At 48.5% G+C, this 20,510-nt stretch overlaps 1 protein-coding gene across 1 annotated transcript; it reads left to right on the forward strand.

Moving 5' to 3' along the window:
- Window positions 1-845: 845 nt before the first annotated feature.
- Window positions 846-19,861, forward strand: AMFR (autocrine motility factor receptor; the record flags this gene model as incomplete). The annotated part of the gene is made up of 14 exons (XM_079541274.1): window positions 846-1,037; window positions 1,310-1,402; window positions 2,547-2,711; window positions 4,306-4,458; window positions 7,445-7,485; window positions 8,199-8,331; window positions 8,856-8,989; window positions 10,635-10,745; window positions 12,611-12,801; window positions 13,292-13,395; window positions 15,058-15,192; window positions 16,232-16,315; window positions 18,238-18,422; window positions 19,714-19,861. 14 exons carry the CDS (start codon window positions 846-848, stop codon window positions 19,859-19,861), a joined length of 1,869 nt encoding a protein of 622 aa, XP_079397400.1.
- Window positions 19,862-20,510: the final 649 nt, after the last annotated feature.

Here is a 20,510-nt window from a genome sequence, read left to right on the forward strand (position 1 = left end):
TACAACATTAAACAAAATGGAACCGACCGGTTGTCTTTTGCGGATTTTGTTTTTCCTTTAGTTGCCTTCTAGTTTGAAGAACGCGATTTAAACTGCTCCTTTCCTTCACAAACTCACGAAAGATGCTGAAAACAGGAGGATGTGAGTACATGGGGAGGGTCAGCGTGCCTGGAGGCACTGGAGAGCAGTGGTACAGGGGGACATGGCAGCGCTGTTGGCAGGTGGATGTTTGGGCTGGATGATCTTGGAGCTCTTTTCCACCCTCACGACTATACTAGCCTTCCAATACCTAAAGGGAGCCTACAGACAGGAGGGGAATCAGCTCTTTGAAAGGTTGATAACTGCAGCACAAGGGGAAATGATTTGAAGTTGAATGTCAGGGGAAGTTCTTTAGTATGAGAGTGGTGAGGTGCTGGAACAGCTGCCCAGAGAGGCTGTGATGCCCCATTCATCCCTGGAGGTGTTCAAGGCCAGTTGGATGGGGCCCCGGGCAGCCTGGGCTGCTATGAAATGTGGAGGTTGGTGGCCCTGCATGTGGCAGCTGTGCCGGCAGCTCGCTCTCGGAGGAGGCGCGGTCCGTGACGGCCAGGCTGGCGCCGAGAGCAGCGCGCCGTTCTCTCGCCGTTGCCCGGGAGCGGAGCCGCACAACCCGCGCGGTGCCGCAGTGCCGCGCTCCGCTCCGAGCCACCTCGCGCCGCGCTGCCGGAGTCCCGCCCGGTGACTCAGCGCGGCCCGGCCCCACGCGGGGCGGTGCGGAGGGGCGGTGCGGCGGGGCGGTGCCGGCGGGCGGACGCGAGGCCGCAGGAAGCGGGGCCGAGAGGCGGCGGGGGCCGCGGGGCTCCGCGATGCCGTTGCTGTTCCTGGAGCGCTTCCCCTGGCCCAGCCTGCGCACGTACGCGGCGCTCAGCGGCCTGGCCCTGCTGGCCGCCGTCCTCGGCGCCCGGCGCGCCCTCGTCGCGGCCGGCGAGCAGCGTGCGGGCGGGCCGCGGGCCCTGGACGTCGCCTACTACCTGCTGTCCGACGGCCTCTGCGTCTGGGTGAGCCGGGCCGCGGGCGGGGCCCGCTGCGGGCTGCGGCCACTGTCGTCGCGCCGCTCCGGGCCGGCGGCTTCGTTCGCCGGGCGTTCCGCCGCGCCGGGTTTCTAGAAAGAAGCGAGGCGAGCCTTCGGCCCGAGGGCAGGCTGACGTTACGGCGGAGCCGCGCGGCGCACGAGGGCGGGCTCTGCCCGGACCTCCGCCCGGATCGCTGCCTTCCCTCCTTCCCGGAGCGGGGCGGGAGATCCGTGGCTGACCGCTTGGTTTCTGTGCAGGTGCTGGTGAACACGGCCTGCTGTGTCCTGATGCTGGTCGCTAAGCTAATCCAGCGCGTGGTGTTCGGCCCGCTGCGCGTCAGCGAGAGGCAGGTAAGGCGGCGCGGCCCGCTGCGGCTCGCCGTGCTGTGTGCTCTGCCGAGCGCGCGGCGTAAACCAGCTTTAAAGCAGATGTCAGCCCTGCTTCTTTGCGTTCCGTGTGCTGAGCTGCCTGGTAGTACCGTGTAGAAAACAGTCCCCGGGAAACCCTTCACCTTTAGCCGCTGTATCTGCAGTTACCGGCTTCCAGTTTGTTTCTGGAGGGAACTTTTCATTGTTTAATGGTATTTTATGAGCCCGTGGTCAACTTGAAAACCCTTTGTGCACGCTGCCAGATTGCTTACAAGTCTGTCTCAGTTCAGGGTGTTTGTAACATCTGTGTTTCTTCTCTGTTCTGCTTGTGTGTGGCAGCATTTCTCCACTGCATTTCACAGTTAGGGAAGTGCCGGTGCTGCTGACTCTCATGCCTTGCTCTGTGCCCTGACTGCTGCACAAGTACTGGTGCTCTCCAGCCTCAGACATGGAGGGGATGGCTTAAGAGTGGTCAGGCATGCATGTGGCCAGGTCTGAAGGCTCACATTGCTCATTACTGCACTTGTCCTGGAGGAGAAGGTTTGTCAGAATGCAGCTGGAGGACCATTACAGCCCAGACTTTGTAACAGCAGGATCCTGCAAAAGATAAAAGCAGCAGCAGTGGTTGGAACAGTAGATGTTTTAAAAATAAGCATGCAAGCATAGTTCTCTAGGAAAAAGCAGACTGATCGTTTCTGGCACGTGGAGCTGTGGCACGTGAGGCTTTGTGAGTAGCCACGGGTCCCTCAAAGCCTGTTGTATCTGTGATTCACTCCCTTAGAGCCTCTGAGTGAAGTATATAACGAACAGGCCACTCGGTCAGGCTTTTTTTTGATCATACATGTTGACAGTGAGGGTATGGAATTTTAACCAGTGATAATTCCCAGGTTCTCTCTTCTCTTAAAAGCAGAAGCGAAAGGCAGTGACTGGATTCATTTGTTTTTGGATAGTGGGAGTATGCTTAGGGAAAGGCTGGTTGCTGTTACTGGTGAACCAACACTGTCAGCGGTGGGAAGGAATGCTGGGCACGTCTTGACTCTCCTTCTGGTGGTCTCATTGTGTACTTTAACAAAACGTGTGGATTGTCAGTGCTCTCTCCACAGTAACCGAGTGTCTTCATTTTCAGCATCTCAAGGATAAGTTCTGGAATTTCATCTTCTACAAGTTCATCTTCATTTTTGGTGTGCTCAATGTTCAGACAGTGGAAGAAGTGGTCATGTGGTGCCTCTGGTTCTCTGGGCTTGTGTTTCTTCATCTCATGGTCCAGCTCTGCAAGGATCGCTTTGAATACGTAAGTTTTGATTACGGGCTCTCTTTTGGGGATTACAAATTTAGGGACACTGAGTTAGGATAGGTTGCAAACAAAACACTTAGGCCTCTTCCCCACCTGAGGTGCGAAGGCATGCACCTTCCTTCCATTAGCTTCAAATGACTGCTTTGGAATGCCGTGTCGATCTTACTCCTTCAGTTTTCTCATCTGATAAACAGAGCCAAAGATATTTATTTTCTGCAATGAATTGCTCCTTACATATGCCCTGTAATTACTGTTGCTTAACTCTCTGTCCTGTCTTCATAGCTCTTAGTGGAGAAATCTGGAGAGCACAGCTCCCCTTGGAAAGGTGCCCTTTGGGGCTGATCCGTAAAACCTCTTTGTGCCAATTCTGTGCTCGTGTTTCAAGCTCTCTTACATTTACACAGAGTCCCAAAGCCTTTATGATACGCAACACAACTTTCTTCATAAGCTGCATGCGATTTCTGTTAATACCAGCAATTAATTTGGTTGTGAGACCCAGAAACTGAAAACTAGGCAAGGAGTATGGAACAGGAATTTGAACAGTCAGTCTTGTTCTTCAAGCACCTGTAATGCATTTGTGGTTTCCTCAGCTCCTCTGTCCTGGAATAAAAGAGTTTGAGCTAAACCAAATCCATAGATTTCCTCCTGGTAGTTTTGTAGTGTCTTTATTTTGTTATTGATATCCTGTAAGGCTTGTCAATTCACAAGGAACCGAGCACCAAATTTGAAATGAAATGGACTGGGGCTAGGGAAACTGAGACAGGAATGAGCCAGGCAGACATTGGGTAGTACTGGGCTTGTTCAGTGGACTGCAAGAGAACAAAGTGCATGTGTGGAGAAATCCTTCTTATATCCCTTCTGCCTTCAAAGCATGTATCATAGTTCTTTGTTTGGACAAGTGATACTGGTGTGATCTGCCTTGTAGGCTCAGCTGGATGAGAAGCTGAACCGAATGTAAACAAGGAAGAAGGAATTGGTTTTAGAACAAAACGTGGGAGTCAGCTTTAGTCGGAGTGGGGTGAAGCTCTGGGCAGCTCTTTTCCTTATCCTGTTCTTCCTGCCCTGAAAATAAGGTCATGGACCACCCTTTAGTAACTTTTGACTTGATCTAGATGTAACCTACTGTCAAGGTAGCTTGGATGATGAATATGTTACATATGATGTCGAATGAGACCATTTGCAGTAGGCTCTGCCCAGCAGTCTTTAGCTGCAGGTGAGTTTTTGGAGGGTGGTGTCTCATTCTTCCAGTGCTGTTGAGTTCATCCTCAGCAGATGCTGTGGATTTGATACAGAAACTATTGGGTGGGAAAGCACTCTTGGTTTTATCACAGAAGTGACCTCAAATAATCAAAATGATCCCTTCTGACTTTAAAAAGCCCTGTGAATGGAAATGAGAGGGAGATGAGTGATGCCTTGTGGTGGTGTGTCCCCTTAGCTTTATTCCACAGTGCTTATTGCTATGCTGCCTGGTTGAGGTCATAAAACTGATTTGGAAAACAAAGCAAGGAAAAATTGTCTGGGGAAGTGAACATGGCAGGGAGGATGAAGTGCTAATTCAAACCTGTTATGTACTTTTGTGTTTGTGCTGCAGCTGTCCTTCTCTCCAACAACACCCATGAGCAGCCACGTCAGAGTGCTGACCCTGCTTGTGGCCATGCTGCTGTCCTGCTGCGGGCTGGCAGTTGTCTGTGGTGTTATTGGCTACACCCATGGGATGCACACCTTGGCTTTCATGGCAGCAGAGGTGAGACTGCTTTCATATGGTGTTGTTTCTGCTCTGCTTTTCAGTCCTCAGCTGGGGCTGTGTGACATTTCTTGGCTCGTGGTGGATTTGCCTTTTATTTCCCCAAAGCAGCAGCTCTGTACGAGCCTCTCTCCAGTGTTAGGACAGTTGCCAGGAGTGCATTCTTTCTCTGTTCAAAGTTTAAGCCCACAAATACTCTTTGAAGAAGGAAATAAGATAAATCTGAGAGATGACGCTGAAATCAGATGCAGAGAATGAAAAAATAATGGTTGTGTTTCATGAGCATTGCAAGAGGGCTTAGTTGAAATGGCAGTTAGGGAGAGGGACAGAATGTAGACACAGTGTGCACGCAGCCCTTTCCCTTGAGGCTGTTTTCTATTTCATTTCTCCCTAAAAGGATCACAACTAACATCCTTTCCCTAAGGCGTGCCCGTGGGATTTGTTTGAATAGTTGCATTTCAGATGAGATGAGCAATTTTTGTTTGTGCACCTCTGTAACCATCAGGCAGTTTGTGAAGTACACGTCTATGTGTTTGTGGGGTGAAATCAACGTGCTTGTGATGTCATGGTCGTTGCACTCTGCCTAAGGAAGTGACAAGTGAAGGGGTGGTAACCAGTGTCACTGCAACTAAGTCACGCTGGTGCATCTTTGGTTCATATAACAGCTAAGATCTGTTTTTCTTCTCCACTCCCTGGAATCCATACTTGGAGTTAGCAAAAACAGTCAGCTGATAGCAGGATGATATGGTGCTCAGTTACTGGACACATCAGTGTGTTTTCTCTTAAATAGGAGACCACGCTGCAGGGCTGGATTTGCAGTTCTTGAAGATTTACTGCTGTCTCTAATAGGGGGCTCTTTTAACACTGCATCTCTTATCTTGGCTCAGCACAATGGTGTATCTGCCCCATCCCAGCACGGGGGAGCTTTATCAGGGGAGAATTTTGGTTTCCAAGAGCTGCCTGCGTGGCGCTTGGTACTGATGTGTTCACTCCAGCTGTTCTTCTGCTTGTTGACAGAGGAAAGTGTAGGTGCATGGTCCTCAGCCGAGCCACAGGTCCATGCTGCCCTCCGTGCTGTGGAGGATGTATAGGAAAGGGTCTCCTCCTGCCCTCTCCTGCTTCTCAGATCACTGAGGGCTGTGCAGCAGGCTGGGTTTGGTGGCTGTGGGTGGACTCTGGGAGGTTGTTTGGTTGTTCATTGACCTTAGTTATACTTTGTCCTGTGCAGCGTCCAAGTGCAATGAGTTCCATGTTTCACTCTGTGTTGTGTACAGTCCCAGTTGTTGGGACTCGCCTGTCTGATGCCACCCCTATTCCCTACCGCTATTGCCTGATACATTGGTGTCTTCTTCACATCACCTTTATTTTATGGACCCTTCTCCTACTCCTTCCAAAGAAAAGAATTCTTATCTGTTTAATCCTTTCCACACAGAACAGTCTAGCCCTGTCCCTTCCTGCACCTTTCCTTGTGTGGATGACTGAGGAGTTCCTTTGACTTCAATACCCAACACTCGTGGCAGTGGATTAAAACATTCAGGTTTCTTCCAGGTGCTGGCAGTGACACCTCGTGGTCCCCAAGCTCTCAGTAAAAGAGCATTAAAGCTTGAAGGCTGAAATGTGTTCTCTGGCTTCAGGAGGGGCCCTGCCAATGTATTCTGTTTGAGTGTATCTAATTACATTAATCTGCACTAAGCAATTCATCTCCCCCCTGACTGCAAGCGCCCACTGTGCAGTGCCTCACAGCAGTGCGTGTCAGTGTGAGGGAGCAGAGCAGGCGGCTGCCTTCCCTGTGCTGTGTCCTCCAGGGAGCAGTGTGCAGCGTGGAGCAGTGTCCTCTGTGTGCCAATCACTGGCAGCTCCCCAGGCCTCCAAGCTGGGTCTCTGCTGGTGCAGCGCTGCGCTTTCTGTGCTGTTGCCTTGCTAGCCAGCACCAAAATGTCTTGGCAGCAGAATGGTGGATTGGAGGAAAGTATTGGAATGCCAGATTCCAGATGCTGACTTAGGTTTTAACTTCTTCAAAGCTGTAAAAATCTTCACATTTGCTGCTGACAAACATTTTCCTTGCTGGAGACTTCCTGCCACGTGTCCTAGTTCTGACATCACTCTGCGCTCTGTGCTGCATCCACCCACAGCTCGGGCGGTCGTTCCGTTTCAGTGCCTGTGTGGTGAGCAGTGGGACGTGTTTACTTTTCCTCTGTGGTCTGCTCAAGGCTCCTCTGTAGCCAAAACCCTGAAAACAGAACGGAGTCTCTTTCTCTTACCCACATTTGGCATAGGGGAAGGCACAGGGGGGTCTGACAGCCCCGTAGAGCAGCCTGAGTGCTGAGTTCTGTTTGGAGACTGTGCTGAGCGCAGTGCACAGTGCAGGGTCAGCTGCTGCTGCCTTTGGAGCTATTTCTGTGCTGTTTCATTTGTGTGCCTTATTCTTTGGGCAGAATGCTTTTCACAAACGGAAAAACACTCAAAACCACTTTTATTGCTACAGTGGCATGTTAGTGTTTGTGAGGTTTTTAATTCCATTGCCATGTTGAGTACCTGCGCTGAAGGCATGCCAGCAGGCAGCTCTGCATGCACGGTGTGTTGTCACTCCTTGTGAATCCCCTGTGCTGTGGCATCTCGTGGCATCTGGTAGCTGCGGGGGGCTGTGGGCAGGCTGGGGGTTCATCCTGTCCCTCTGCTCCATGGCGTGGCACAACAAAGGGCCCCACAGCTGAGTGGGGTGATGGGGCATGGTTCCTCCGTGGCCAAGTGCTTAGGTCATCCAGAAACACACCTTTCTGGTGGTTTGTCTTCAGACTGCTGTTTTCCTGCATTTTCTGTACCCATTTATGTTCTGTGTACTTAACCTAGAGAGCTTGTCACAGGTATGTTGTGCACACAGCAGTTTCACAGGACTTCAGGCTGCTCTGAACGCACCGTGTGCTTCAGCACTCAGTACAGCTAACCAGGCTGGAACACTGCTAACATCTTGTTTCCTCTTTTGCAGTCTCTGCTGGTGACAGTCAGAACTGCTCATGTGATTTTGCGGTGAGTACTCCTGTGGTGGTTGCTCAAGAAGTTTGTGCACGTGGTGTGGATGTAAGAACCGTATGCAGTCACCTTGCTGCATTGCGAAGGTGTATTTGGGGACAGGCCCCTCCTGCTTTGGAAACAGAAGTTCTGCAGTGCATGGATCACTTTAGAGGCTGCTAATAGAGCAGTGCTTAAGACCTGGATTAAAATGGATTGGCACTGCTGTTTGGGGATTGATTTATGCTCCTTGATACCATCGTGCGGTGTTTCTTTTAAGATCCTAATCTCTCTAACTCTTGCTCTAAAGAAGTAGCATGCTCATGCATCTGCAGGGCGTATAGAGGGTATGACATAAAGAGCAGGAGCTCTTTGTCCACGTCACTGCCAGCATTCTGGGTCTGTCATTAAGTTGTAATGCCTCACCTGAGACACACCTCAGAGGCTGAGCAATGTGGGTCTGCAGCATGCAGTGCTATCATGTCAAAAGTGGCACGCAGTTTAGTGAACACCATTGTATCTTCTGCTGGGGTCTGTAGTGCCAGTGTGGGCCGAGCACTGGCTGCTTTTTGCCTTTGTCAGATAATGCTGTTTGAAACCAGTAAAATTAGAGAAAACAAAGAGAGCGCTGGGCCTAGAAAGGGCAAAGAGTCCAAATCCAGAAGATAAATAGCTTAGAGATTTTAGCTAATGAAAACCAGCAGGTAACGTTAGTGTCTGTGCTCTTGCAGATATGTAATTCATCTCTGGGATCTCAACCATGAAGGGACGTGGGAAGGTAAAGGCACATATGTGTACTACACGGATTTTGTCATGGAGCTGACCTTGCTTTCGCTGGACTTGATGCATCACATCCATATGCTGGTATGGAGTGCTGCAGATAATGCTGAGTACCTTGCCTTAAAGCAGTGGGCGCTGGGTATTTCAAATATGTATTTTTGTTTTGCTTATTTCATGTGCCAACTGTTGTAGAGGAGTTCAGTAAAAGAAGAGAAAAGTGTAGCATGGGGCTTCTGGCATTCTTTCCTCCTGTGTAATTGCAATCTTCGTAAATAACTTCGTTATGGAGTATTAACTACTGTGTAATTACCTGTTTAATTGGCTTTATTATAGAGCAATCAGACGGAATTATTTTTACTGGCAGCAGGGGGCATTCAGACAAACAGGGCTCGAACACCATTTCTCCTGGTTGTGAATGCTGTGCTGCTCAGGTTGTGTTTGAGGGGGTGAAGAGCAGCAGTTCCTGTGAACAAGCATGGTTAGTTTGAGTGTTCTTAGCAGAAGAACTGATTTCCTGGGTTCTTGCTCTTTTAAGAACGGATGAAGCTGCTTGTGGCTGCCTCCTGCTTCCCACTTCTGATCCCCGTTGCTGTTTTCTTTCCCCAAAGCTGTTTGGCAATATCTGGCTGTCGATGGCAAGCCTGGTGATCTTCATGCAGCTGCGCTACCTGTTCCATGAGGTGCAGCGAAGGATTCGGCGGCACAAGAACTACCTGCGTGTGGTTGGAAACATGGAGGCCCGGTGAGCTGCCTGCTTGCTCTGGGGTGCACGTTGTGCCGTGGGGAGAGGGGCCCAGACAAGAAATGGGGGTTCTCTTACGTTCCTTTGATGCACGACGGCATGTTGTGAGCTGGAGAGATACTGTCTGCCAAATCCTGCTCTGGAGGGTGTGTTTTTGCAAACACTTTGCTTCCATTGTATTTGTGATGAGGGACTGTGTCTCAGTTTAACAGATACGTTGGGCTGACTTTTACCAGACATCCTGCTTTTGTGCAAGTAATGCTGGTCACAAGTGAACTCTCCAGTCCAGAGTTTCTTCTGTTTGCCCTCATGTGCTGCCCTAGGCGGTAGGGGTGGCGTAAGGTCTGCTCAGCTCAGCCTGCTTCATGTATTGGCTTTGGTTCTGATGGAAATTAATGCTTCTAATTTCCTCAGGCCGTGTCGTTCAGTTACTGCCTGAAATGTAATCAAAATATTAATTAAAAAAAAATCAGTTCATTAAACGTGGCCACCTTCAAGCCAGCTGTGTACCTGGAGCAGAGCCGAGGGCCATTCAGGATTACTTCAGGCCATCCCCCCGTACCAAGACAATGTAGAGAAGTGGAGAGGCCTGCTAAAGACTAAGTGTGCCAGGTGCTGCTCCATCTCTGATCCAGTGTTGTCATAGCTCAGCTGTGTCCTCAGTCAAATGAAGAGCAACGGGGAGTTTTTCTGTGCGTTGCTGTACCATTTTCATTTTAGACTCCAGTGAATTTGACCAGCTCTGATGCCTGCTGCTGTGCTCTAGGTAGAGAGAACAGTCTTCCCTGGAGATTCCCAGTATTTTCTTTGCAAAAGGTCAGGTAGTGCTGTCATAGCAGGTTTAGAGCTGCACAGCCAAGTTCATCCACGGTGCGTTATTTCTTTTCGGTAATGCAGCTGCTGAACTCCTTACATTGCTCTCAAAGCCGTTTTGAGTTGCAGATATTTTGGGCATGTTGTCTGAGTGACTTAATGCGTTGTCATCATCCTGATTGTTTTGGAAAAACTGTGCTCTGGCTTCTTGGTGAATCTGCCAGCATGCAAGCTAGCTTCGTGTGTTTGTGTAGTTGGTTTTCAGGTTTGCTGCACAGTAGCAGTACGGCAAGCTGTTGTTGTGCCACTCATCTCTGTACTGTCTGTATTGTTTGTCTTTGAGTGCTGTGCAGTAGATACTTGCATGGCACTGTGGTTTAAATATATAATAATTCAAAGACAAGTGGAGGTTGGTGAAATCTGAGGGCAAAATTTGTCAAACTATAAGTACTTTGGATCCCAGGAAGACGTTTTAATGGGTACAGCTATTAAAGCTCATTTAGAAAAATGACATAAGGCTAATCTATACAGGTTATAACTTGAGGTTCTCGACCTAATGATCGTACTCCTTGGAACAATAAGTCAGAGCTATTTGAGCTTAGGGTGTATGCAAGATGTGCCAAAACAAACTCTGTAAGAAAGCATGGGAGGGACGTGTACGAGTTTTCCTTTACAGTGTGAGTTCTAGTTATGGAAAAGATAACAAACATCCCGGCACGCCTCCCCCAGGGAAAAATGATGTGGAGGGTAAGGTTTCCTCAGCACAGGATTCTCAAGGCAGAAGGCTGTGCTGAGTTGGGATAATCATCACTTTTGTCTCTTCCTTTCATAGGTTTGCGGTTGCAACACCTGAGGAGCTGGCAGTCAATAACGACGACTGTGCCATCTGCTGGGACTCCATGCAGTCCGCGAGGAAGCTCCCGTGCGGCCACCTCTTCCACAAGTACCTTGTTGGGCTGCGGGGCCTGGGGAGGGGGGTGATGTGGGCAAGTGTGATGCTTAGGGCAACAAGTAACCAGCTGTCAGCTGAGCTGTGGTTGCTTACTGCCAGGGCCCTCTTGGTCTGCTTCTAATTACAGAGCAAAAGTAGCGTTCGCTTCCATTGCTTCCATGTTGGAGTTGTTTCATTTGCTGCCTTCTTTCCTCTGAACTAAGAGTATGTGTGTTGTCAGCTGCTGAGCAGGTACTACTGAGTTATGGTATCTCAGCTGCGAGTCTGTACCCTGCCTTGCTGTGGAAATACTTGGTAAAACAGGCTTTCTTTTTTTCCCCTCCATCTCAGTCTTTGTTTCTTCCATGAGCACATGTTGGTTTTCAGGAAATGAAGAAAAATTGGAGTTAAACCCTTGTGTTCTCTTCAGATACCAACTTCAAGGAGAAAAATAGCCAATATTCTTTGTACGGCACATCTTTACACAGTGATGAATGTTCCAGGACATTTGTGGAGGTCTCGTCCAATCAGATGGTTTTGCTGGGCTCTGAGTCCCTCAGGGATGTGCATGGAAGAGGTTAAACAACCAGCTGGGGAGGTCACTGGCACTGCTAGTTGGGCTGGGAAGCGCTTCACAAGAGGATCATTCTCTGCACTGTTTCTTGCACTAAGTTGGCAGTGAGTCACAGTAGGTGCTCATGGAGGTAGAGTGCTCCTTAGATGCACCTTTCCTTAGATCTTATGTAGATTTTTTCTTTGCATCTGTACATTTTTTCTTTAAGATAAAAGGGGGTATGGGGCTGAAGGTGGGAATTTCTGAAGTGTCATTTGGTTAATGTGCACGGGCTCTTGAATTCTCCCCATGCTGTCATCTGAGCAGGTTCTTTTCTGCAAACAGCTTTTTACTTTTCTGGTAACTGTCAGAGCAGAGGTTAGAATCCTTGTGCTAATTTGTTGTCATTTGTGACAGCCTTGCCATAAATATTTATCTGTGTTCCAAGAAGTCTCTAATGAGATAATTTGCCACAGTAGCAAAAACTCCTCTTCCAGTGCTGATGAATCAATGAATATTTAATCTCCTCCTGAGCACTTGAGAAGCGCAGGGTCTCCTCATCAGAAATTTATCTTCTCTGTATCTGAAATGACCCTTTTATAATTTTTTTCTCTGAAGCTCGATTTCCTTTACCTCACTGGTGCTCCTAGGGAGGGAACGTTATTGTACTGGATGACTTTGGCTTGTATGTCAGAAATAGGTTAACCCACAGCTCAGCTCTGAGCGCTCAAACCTGCGTTTCAAACACCTCTCTCTTTCTGCAAGACAGCAAATGTTCAGAATTAGGGGATCGTTGCAGTGGCAGATGCTGGTTTGTGTGAATGTATTTATACAGTTCCAGAGTTGTACTCAGTGTGATGGTTTTCATGACTTTTTTCAGAAATACTTGAGAACTATGAAGGTTCCTATCCACATCGCTCTGGCAGAACTGCTATGAACGTTTATCCTCGTCTTTTAAATATTTGCCCAGTTGCTATTTGCCCTTTTTCAGCTTGAGACGGTGAGAGAAAAGGCACTTTGTTCCCTCTTTCCAGGCTGAACTTGCTTGTTTTGAGCTAGACAGGCATCATGCTTGCACTGGTTGTGTTTGGGCTAAATCTGCAAGCTTGTTTATAAAACCTGCACCACTTGAGTATTTTCAGCTGGAAAGAAAAGGAACACAGCCAGTCATCATCAGACATACCTTGCAAATGGTCTCTGAGCAGTCTGTGTGCACTTGTTAATGCTCTGAGCAGAATATGCTGCAGCTACTTGAGGTACTTGTGATAATGATGCCTTGGAAAATTGCTGCAAACTCAGCGTAATGTTGCTGTGCTGCTTTTAGCTCTTGCCTGCGGTCCTGGCTGGAACAAGACACATCTTGCCCGACGTGCAGAATGTCTCTTAATATCACTGACAGCCATCATGTGAGGGAGGATCACCAGAGGGAGAATCTGGATGAGAACCTGGTCCCCGTGGCGGTAGCAGAAGGCAGACCGCGCTTGAACCAGCACAATCACTTCTTCCACTTTGATGGTGAGTTGAGCAGATCTGACATCTGATGCTGCTGACCAAAAAAGCAGAGGGAGCAGCCTCCTATAGGAGAGCATTCTTTGTTTCTGTGGTGCAGGCCAGTTGGACCCAACCCACTCTGGGACCAGTTTCAGCTTGGTTAGAAATAGCCCTGTTTTTAGTAAACTTCTGGAGTTATTTGTTTTCCAGAACTGAATCTGGTTCTGGATTATTTTAATTTTCCATCTAATGGGAAAAGAGAGTCTTGTTTTCATGATCCTCCTCTAGCCCTCAGCTTGTTAAGCCTCTGACAGCATCTGCTAGGAGCAGTCACTGATTTGCTCCAGCCATCTCCATCCCTAGGGAGGGCTGCAGAGAGAACTCCCTGTTTGTACCCCGTGGAAACATGGTTACACACATTAAATACACGTAGAAGTATCTGAGAATAATGTGGAAGTATGCTGAGAATCTCTTGCACGCATGCCTGACTTCCCTTGTGATTTCTTATCCTTAGGCTCTCGAATTGCCAGCTGGCTGCCCAGTTTTTCAGTAGAAGTGATGCATACTACCAATATCCTTGGCATCACACAAGCCAGCAACTCCCAGCTCAACGCTATGGTAAGGCTGCTTGGCTGCTTTGGATCTCAGCCTTCCTGTTTGTGCTGTGGGGGGAAGGGGGTGCATGTGGGTAGAGAACAGAAGGGGAAGGAAGTCAGAGCAGTGCTTGGGTGCCACATGGAGGTTGTCTTCTGAGTGAGAAGCTTCATTTCAATGAAGCTAGGGCTGTAGGTTGTTTGGGATGTGCGAACACAAAGGGTAAACAAGTGATGGAGAAAAATTGCATGTACTTTCTGTGGGATGTAGGTGTAGATGGGTAGACCTTTTCTTAGCCTGCTTGATGTGACTGTAGCTTTCCTTTAGTACTCGGCTTCACCCACAGCTTGCAGTAGGGTCACAATAGTCAGAAAATTCAGTTGGTTGGTTCAGCGGCTCACTGTAGCACAACTGACTTACTGATTCCTGACAGTGATTGGAGTGCTGAGGATGAAGTCCCAGGTTTGACCATGAATTAGCTCTGCTGTAGTACAAGAAGGGAAGGAGGTGACATTATGGAATTTCTTTGGTTTGAGAAGTGGCATTTCCTTTGAGTTGTTCAGGCTGTTGTGTGCTGTAAGTCAGTAAGTGCTCAGTGAGGTATTATGTGAGGGTGACAGAGCTTTCCCAGTGCGAGACCTCTCCAAGCCTTCATGATTGTTTAAGCCTCGATAGGATAAGGACGCAATTATTTGGGGGCTTGGAGTCAGGGGGTGGGAAGGCGTTGGCAGATCTTAAGTGAAATATGCAGGGACCCTGCACCTAAAGTCAGCTTAGTTTTTTTTCCGGGACAGAATGACATAAATGGGCTTTTATTAAGGATGAGTAATGATTTAATGCTGCATTAATGAGAGTATCAACTTATATTGAAATGTCTGCTTTAATGGAAAGGCAAAGTTAGCAAACCACTGAAGTGTTACACATTTTTAATAGACATGAAGCAAAGTTCTTCATGTTACTGAATAAAACCCTAGGGAAGTATTTCACAAGACCAGAGACTGAAATGCTGCATCAGTTGCTTTGCTCACAGATAGGTACAGCAGAGAGTGCAGTTTGCTGCAGTTGGTTGTGTTTCAACACGCTGTCAGCTGGTGCAGTTTTTTGCTTTGCTTTTCAAACTCCTTGTACTCAGTTTTATTTGTTGTGCTCAGTTTTTTTCCCCTGTAACTTTCAGAGCTTTCAGACTGTATGAAAGCTGGTCTGTAAGCAGAGTGGCAGGGGAGAGTATGTGGTGAAAACCTCTTCCAGATGTCCTTACCGTCTTGGAATGCATCTGGGACAGAGAAAAACGATTTTATTTAGGTGGCTTTTTTAACGTTCAGCTAACTTTCAGTCATGCCTGAATTCTGTATAGCTCTTTATTAAAGGTGCTGTCACAAAGTAAGGGTTGGGAATCTTCTGAAGCCTTTATCTACGTGCCTCTGACAGTAGGAATGTACATTTTCAGGACCATGTGGTGCCTCCATAGCAGTTGTAGTTTTGCTGTTGGCTTCAGCGGAGTCGAAGTATTGCCCTGTAAATCACTGCCAGAATGGGTTTTTGTTCCCTTCATTTTTTTTCTTCCTGCACGTGAGTTATTATAACCTAAACTTGGAGCTGTTCTTTTTCTTTCCTGTTTCCAGTCAGACACTTACCAGCTAGTTTTTTGTATCCTAATACTGCCCGTGCAAACCTTGCTTTCCCCAGGCCCACCAGATTCAGGAGATGTTCCCTCAGGTTCCCTACCACGTAGTTCTGCAGGACCTGCAGCTGACCCGTTCTGTAGAGATAACCACCGACAACATCTTGGAAGGGCGCATCCAGGTGCCTTTCCCCACACAGGTAAGTCATCAGGCTGTGTACCTAAGATGTCTGTCTTACATACGCACTGAGCTTGTAGGGGTGGGTGGCATCAGGTATGGGCACGGTGAACCCAGCTTAGCTCAGTGCAGTGTTACTCTTCAGATTTTACCTGAAGATGTTGCAGTTGGAAGATGCAGACCAGTTTTGGCTGTCTGGCAGTGAGTTGTACCTTCATGTTGCAATGTCTGACTTAATCTGAACATCTCACTGTTGTGTATGGTTGAGGTATAAGCATCTGTTCCTTGCCATAGCTCTTGGAAGGGCCCCTTGATGTGTTAGGATGGCTCTCAGCTGTGCTTTAGCGTTGTCCGTGTTTAATGCAGGACACTTCCTTCATGTGGGAAAGCTGAAGACTGTCACCAGTGGGCTGTACGCTGTCCCTGCTGGTGCGATTGGGCTGCAGGATGCATCTAGTGCTTTCCTGTGCAGTCTCAAATGCATGACAGAGTGCCAAATGCTTGTGAAAAAACACCTTGGGGTTAGTTTTTCCTTCGTCTGGAGCTCCATAAATGCAGTATATTCAGTCACATATCAAAAATGTGTATTAAAAATGTCCTAGCTGGAGACAAATATTTGTTCAGTGAAAGCAGCTCTTCTCCGTTGCTTGTGTGCAGAAGCTTTAGAACATTTCCAGTTCATTTCTCTGCTGACAAATGATTGAATCGTACCATTTAGGAAAATTTTCCACAAAGAAAGTAGATGGCAAAAGCATGCCTTGTTCTTAATTAGTGATAGCACATCTCAGTAAAGCAGTCTGGGGACAACGGTTCTGCTAATAAGGATCCTGAATTCTGGCTGCGTGCACATCGGATAGTGCTGTTATCTGGAGTGCAGTTTCAGCCTGCGTGCAGGGAAGCAGAGAGAATTCTCTTTCAGCACAGTGCTTTCTGTGCACTGCCAGCAGATCTGTTCCTGAATGGAGCACAATGCACGATGCTGCAGAGGGCAGAGTTCAGAGGGCTTGCTTTGGTTTGGTTGTTTCGCAGGCTGCATTAAACCCGTGATGTTTGTGTTCCAGCGTGCAGAGGCTGTTAGACCTGCTGCCAACAGTTCTGTGGAACGGCATGGCGCTGAGCAGGAGGATGCTGGGACAGTCACCCAGGTAATGTGGTATATCCAGCAGAGGGCCACAAAGATGGTGAAGGCCTAGAGCATCTCCTATGTGAGGAAAGGCCGACACACCTGGGTTGGTTTAGCCTAGAGAAGACAGAGAGAGGATCTTGTCAATGCTTACAAATGTGTAAAGCATGGGAGGCACGTGGATGAGGCCAGACTCTTCAGTGGTGTGTAGTGATAGGGGCAGCGACCAAAAACTGGAGCAGAGGAAGTTCCTCACAAATATGTGGAAGAACTTCTTTGCTGTGGGGTGACAGAGCCCTGGAGCAGCCCGCTCAGGGACGTGGTGGAGATACTTTGGAAATACTCAGGAACCCCGCTGGATGCCCACCTGTGTGGCGTGCTGCAGGGAGCTGCTTCAGCAGGGGACAGGACTCGGTGAGCCCTAGAGGTCCCTTCCAGCCCCTGCCGTTCTGTGGCATTGTGGGGACTCCTGTTGCTGCTCTCCTGCATGCAGGAATTTTACATACACCACAGTCCAAACATAGTGCAGATGTCCTTGGCAGAGAAACACTGCTCTGCTGCTGCTGACCCTGCCACAGAAGAGCTGTGTTGGGAGGTCTTTGTGCTTGATCTCTGGCAGGGCAGCAGATGAGTGGTTTTCCATGGATGCCAGGCCAAACCAGCAGCTCTGTGCATTCAGTATTCGGTTCAGCTGGTGTGGGACAAGCTGAACACCCCTGTTACACAGCCACAGAGACAAACCTGGGAGACAAACCTGCTTAGCTCCCTTCTGTTGGTGCTTCTGTTGCTGAGAGACTTGGGAGCTTAGGGGCATTCTCTAAGAAACTCCTGTCTATTTTCTGTCTCTTCAGTTTTGCTCTCAGTGTTTAACCAAGCACTTGGTGTATTGTAGATGTTCTCTTTCTTCTTGCCAGGAGAACATGTTGCTGTGGTCAGTCATACTCTTGTCTGTTTGGAAAGGTCTAGCAGCAGACAGGCTACTGCAGCAAATTGCACATAATGTTGTAAGAAGCTTTCTAAATGCAGAAGGGAGGGGATATCAGAAGCCCTTGTCATTGCCTGCGGGTGAGACCTGCATTTCCAAATAATGGATAGATGCAACTTCACACCTTATGTCAGCCACTGAGGGGGATTGAGGCGGGTCTTGTTGCTTTGTGCTTCAGATTTAGAGTAGGTTTTACAAGCACTCAATCTTTCATGCCCACTTAGGATCTTTGGTAGATGTCCAACATCGTGGCAAATGCATCGAGTTCTCCTTGGTGGCATTTGGACACGTCAGGGGAGCTCGCATGCACAAAGAGAAGCACCTTTTGTCATGACTGAGCTGGGCTTTCATCTGTGTCGTGCTGTGCCTTAATTCCATCCAGAATTCAAAGGACTTAAGATGGAAATAGTGATACCTTTCCCCCAGATTCTGCTGGTGGCTTTGGGGGTTCTGTGCTGGCACAAGATGAGGGCAATTTGGGGATGTGCTGTCGGCAGTGCCAGTGCACGGTGCATGGTGTGCTGCACATCCTCTTCGTGAATACATTTGCCATTCCTTCTTTACTGTTACATTGCTGATCAAGTCAGCTCTCCAGAATCTGGCTATGTCAAGAGCCCTGTTTTCAGAGAGCATTAATTATGAGTAATTAACATCTATGTCTCTGAGATCCCTTCCACGCGCGGTGTGCGAGGCGCAGCATTACAGAATGCAGGCTCTTTGAACGTGGTTTGGATGAGCTTTGTTCTGTATTTCAGCTGGGGTTTTCAAAGCAGGCCAGGAGATGGGGTGCAGCAGGTAAAAGCCCAGCTTTTTTCAGTGCCTCAGAAAGTGGCAACTCTTTGCAGCTTGTTAGTTTGATGCAAAGAAGCCCTGTTGGCAAGTTTTGCACAGACTTGAGACTTTTATTTTAATTGAAATAAAACCCTCTTTTCCTAATTTCCTCCCTCTTTTTCTCTTAGACCAAAAGAGTGCCACTTGAACTCAACTCAAGACTGGAAGAAATGGGAGAACTGAGCGAAGTGGAGGCAGAAGCCAGTGAAGCAGAAGATTTTGAAGCCAGGGGAAGTCGCTTTTCCAAGTCAGCTGATGAGAGGCAGCGCATGTTGGTGCAGCGGAAGGAGGACTTGTTGCAGCAAGCTCGAAAGTATGTTCCTTCCTAAAGCTTCAGCCTGGCCACTTGGTTTTAATCTCCCAGAATGGCTGTCACATGGATTATGACCACTGAAAGACTGGGGTGGTGCAAAGAGTGTTAAGAAGGATGAATACATTGCTGCAGCACGCTCAGGTGCTCCTTAAGGCCAATGCCTCTGATGAACCCAGTTCTGAAACAGCATCTTGTGTTGCATCGTGCTTCCCATGTGGATGATTAGATGATCCAAAGCTCTTCAATCGTAGGGTGATTTCTCCAGCTTCAGTGAGCTTTAGTTTGAGCTTCTAGTAAGTGAGGAAACGCTGGTTGTGCTGAGTTTCCTAGTACACTTCTAGCTAATCTCCCTGCCTGAGTGTCAGCCTGTGCTGTGTGCTACTGCAGCTGAGTTCACTGTCAGGCACTGCTTTCCAGATACAGAGCAAGAGCAAGTATTGAGCTGTGTGGGGCTGACAGACCAGAAGAGCTTCTGATTAACAAGGCAGCGCTGCCAAAGTGAGTGTGGCCAGCTGTTTCTTCCAGCTTAACCAGAATTGCACGTAGAATCTTATTTTACATGAGTTACAGTCACATTGGAGAACTTCACTAGAATCTAGTTGATGGTTTTAAAAAAAAGAAGGAAAAGCACTTTGGAGATTTAGATAGAATTATAGAATTGCTCAGGTTGGAAAAGACCTTAAAGATCAAGTTCAATTAGCGTTTGTAACCAGCGTTACCCATTTTTGTCTCAGGGAGACTGCTGAAGGGGCCAACAAAAATACACTGAAGTGCCTTCATATGAACCACTGGGAGATATGGTGCCTTCTGGGTGTTTGTAAATAGGCTCCTGGAATCATTTGCTTTGTTTTAAAAATGAGACAGAGGCATTTTTGACTTTCTGGTTTTCTCGTTCCTTTCCTGCGTTGAAGAGCTGTGGAATTGCCAACTGCTGTTTTGTCTCTGAGCACAGAAATGTAACAGGCTGTTACCTCTGGGAGCTGCTTCCTTGCACTGTTGCACGATGCGGCACTTGCAGCCCCAGTGCCCACCTGCCAGTGCCTTCCCTGTCCTCAGTGAGGGAGCTGCAGGTGCTGCCTGCACTGACGCACTGTGGTGCAGCGGTGGCACCCAGTCAGTAACTCAGCACAGGCCTCAGTGTCCAAGTACATCATCAGTGTGCCATGCAAAGTATTTCCCACCTTTCGGTGTGCTTTAGCTCCCACCTTTTGTTTCCTGAAAGCACAGACCGTTTTCTGGAAGCAAACTAAGGTTGGTCTGCTCTCACTCATCATCTTTTCTCCTCTTGCAGGCGTTACTTGAACAAAACCTCAGATGAAGAGCTGAGCACAGAGAAGCCCTCCGTGAGTGAGGGAGCCTCTGCTGACCCGGTCACACTGCGCCGCAGGACGCTGGCAGCCGCCGCCGAGCGGAGACTGCAGATGCAACAGAACTCATAGCGCTCACTGCTTCTCCTTCCTCCTCCTCGTGAGCAATGTTGAATAAAAGAAATGAAATACAAAAAAAACCCTGCGCTTTCTATACCAGCAGGAAAGTGTCACTTCAGAGTTCAGCCAGCTGTGCTGCCGAGTGAGCTGGCTGCCGCTCTGCTGTATAAAGCATGTGGTCTAATCATGTTTGGACAGCTGACAAATTAACCTTTTTTGTAATATTTTCTATGTGACGTTGATCCCCTCCACAGACGAAGGCAATTTGTAAACCACTGATGTGATTTCTGTGGCTTGCACGAGAGGCGTTAGCCTGACTGCACAGCAGAAGCTGAGGGAGATGAGTTTGAATTGAGCAGCCGTGGGTGCAGGTTGGAGGGCGCTGCCATGGTCATCCCGAGGCCAGGGAGAGTGGCTGCAAGAGGGGAAGGAAGCGCAGGGATTGGCAGCAAACCCTGCGTTAGGTGAGCAGCCGCTCTCAGCTCACCTCCAGAGCAAAGGCAGGAGCTGTGTCAGCTGGCTGCAGTGCTGCTGTGGTACTACTGGAAAGTCCGTTTGCAGGCAGATGGAAGCCGTCTGGCAACATAACATAGGAAAAAATGGCACTGTTAATTGTGCAGTGATTCCAGCACACAGCACTTTGTTCACCATCGCTGGGCTC

The sequence above is a fragment of the Tetrao urogallus genome, assembly GCF_951394365.1.
Source record: "Tetrao urogallus genome assembly, chromosome: 12".
Lineage (NCBI taxonomy): Eukaryota > Metazoa > Chordata > Aves > Galliformes > Phasianidae > Tetrao > Tetrao urogallus.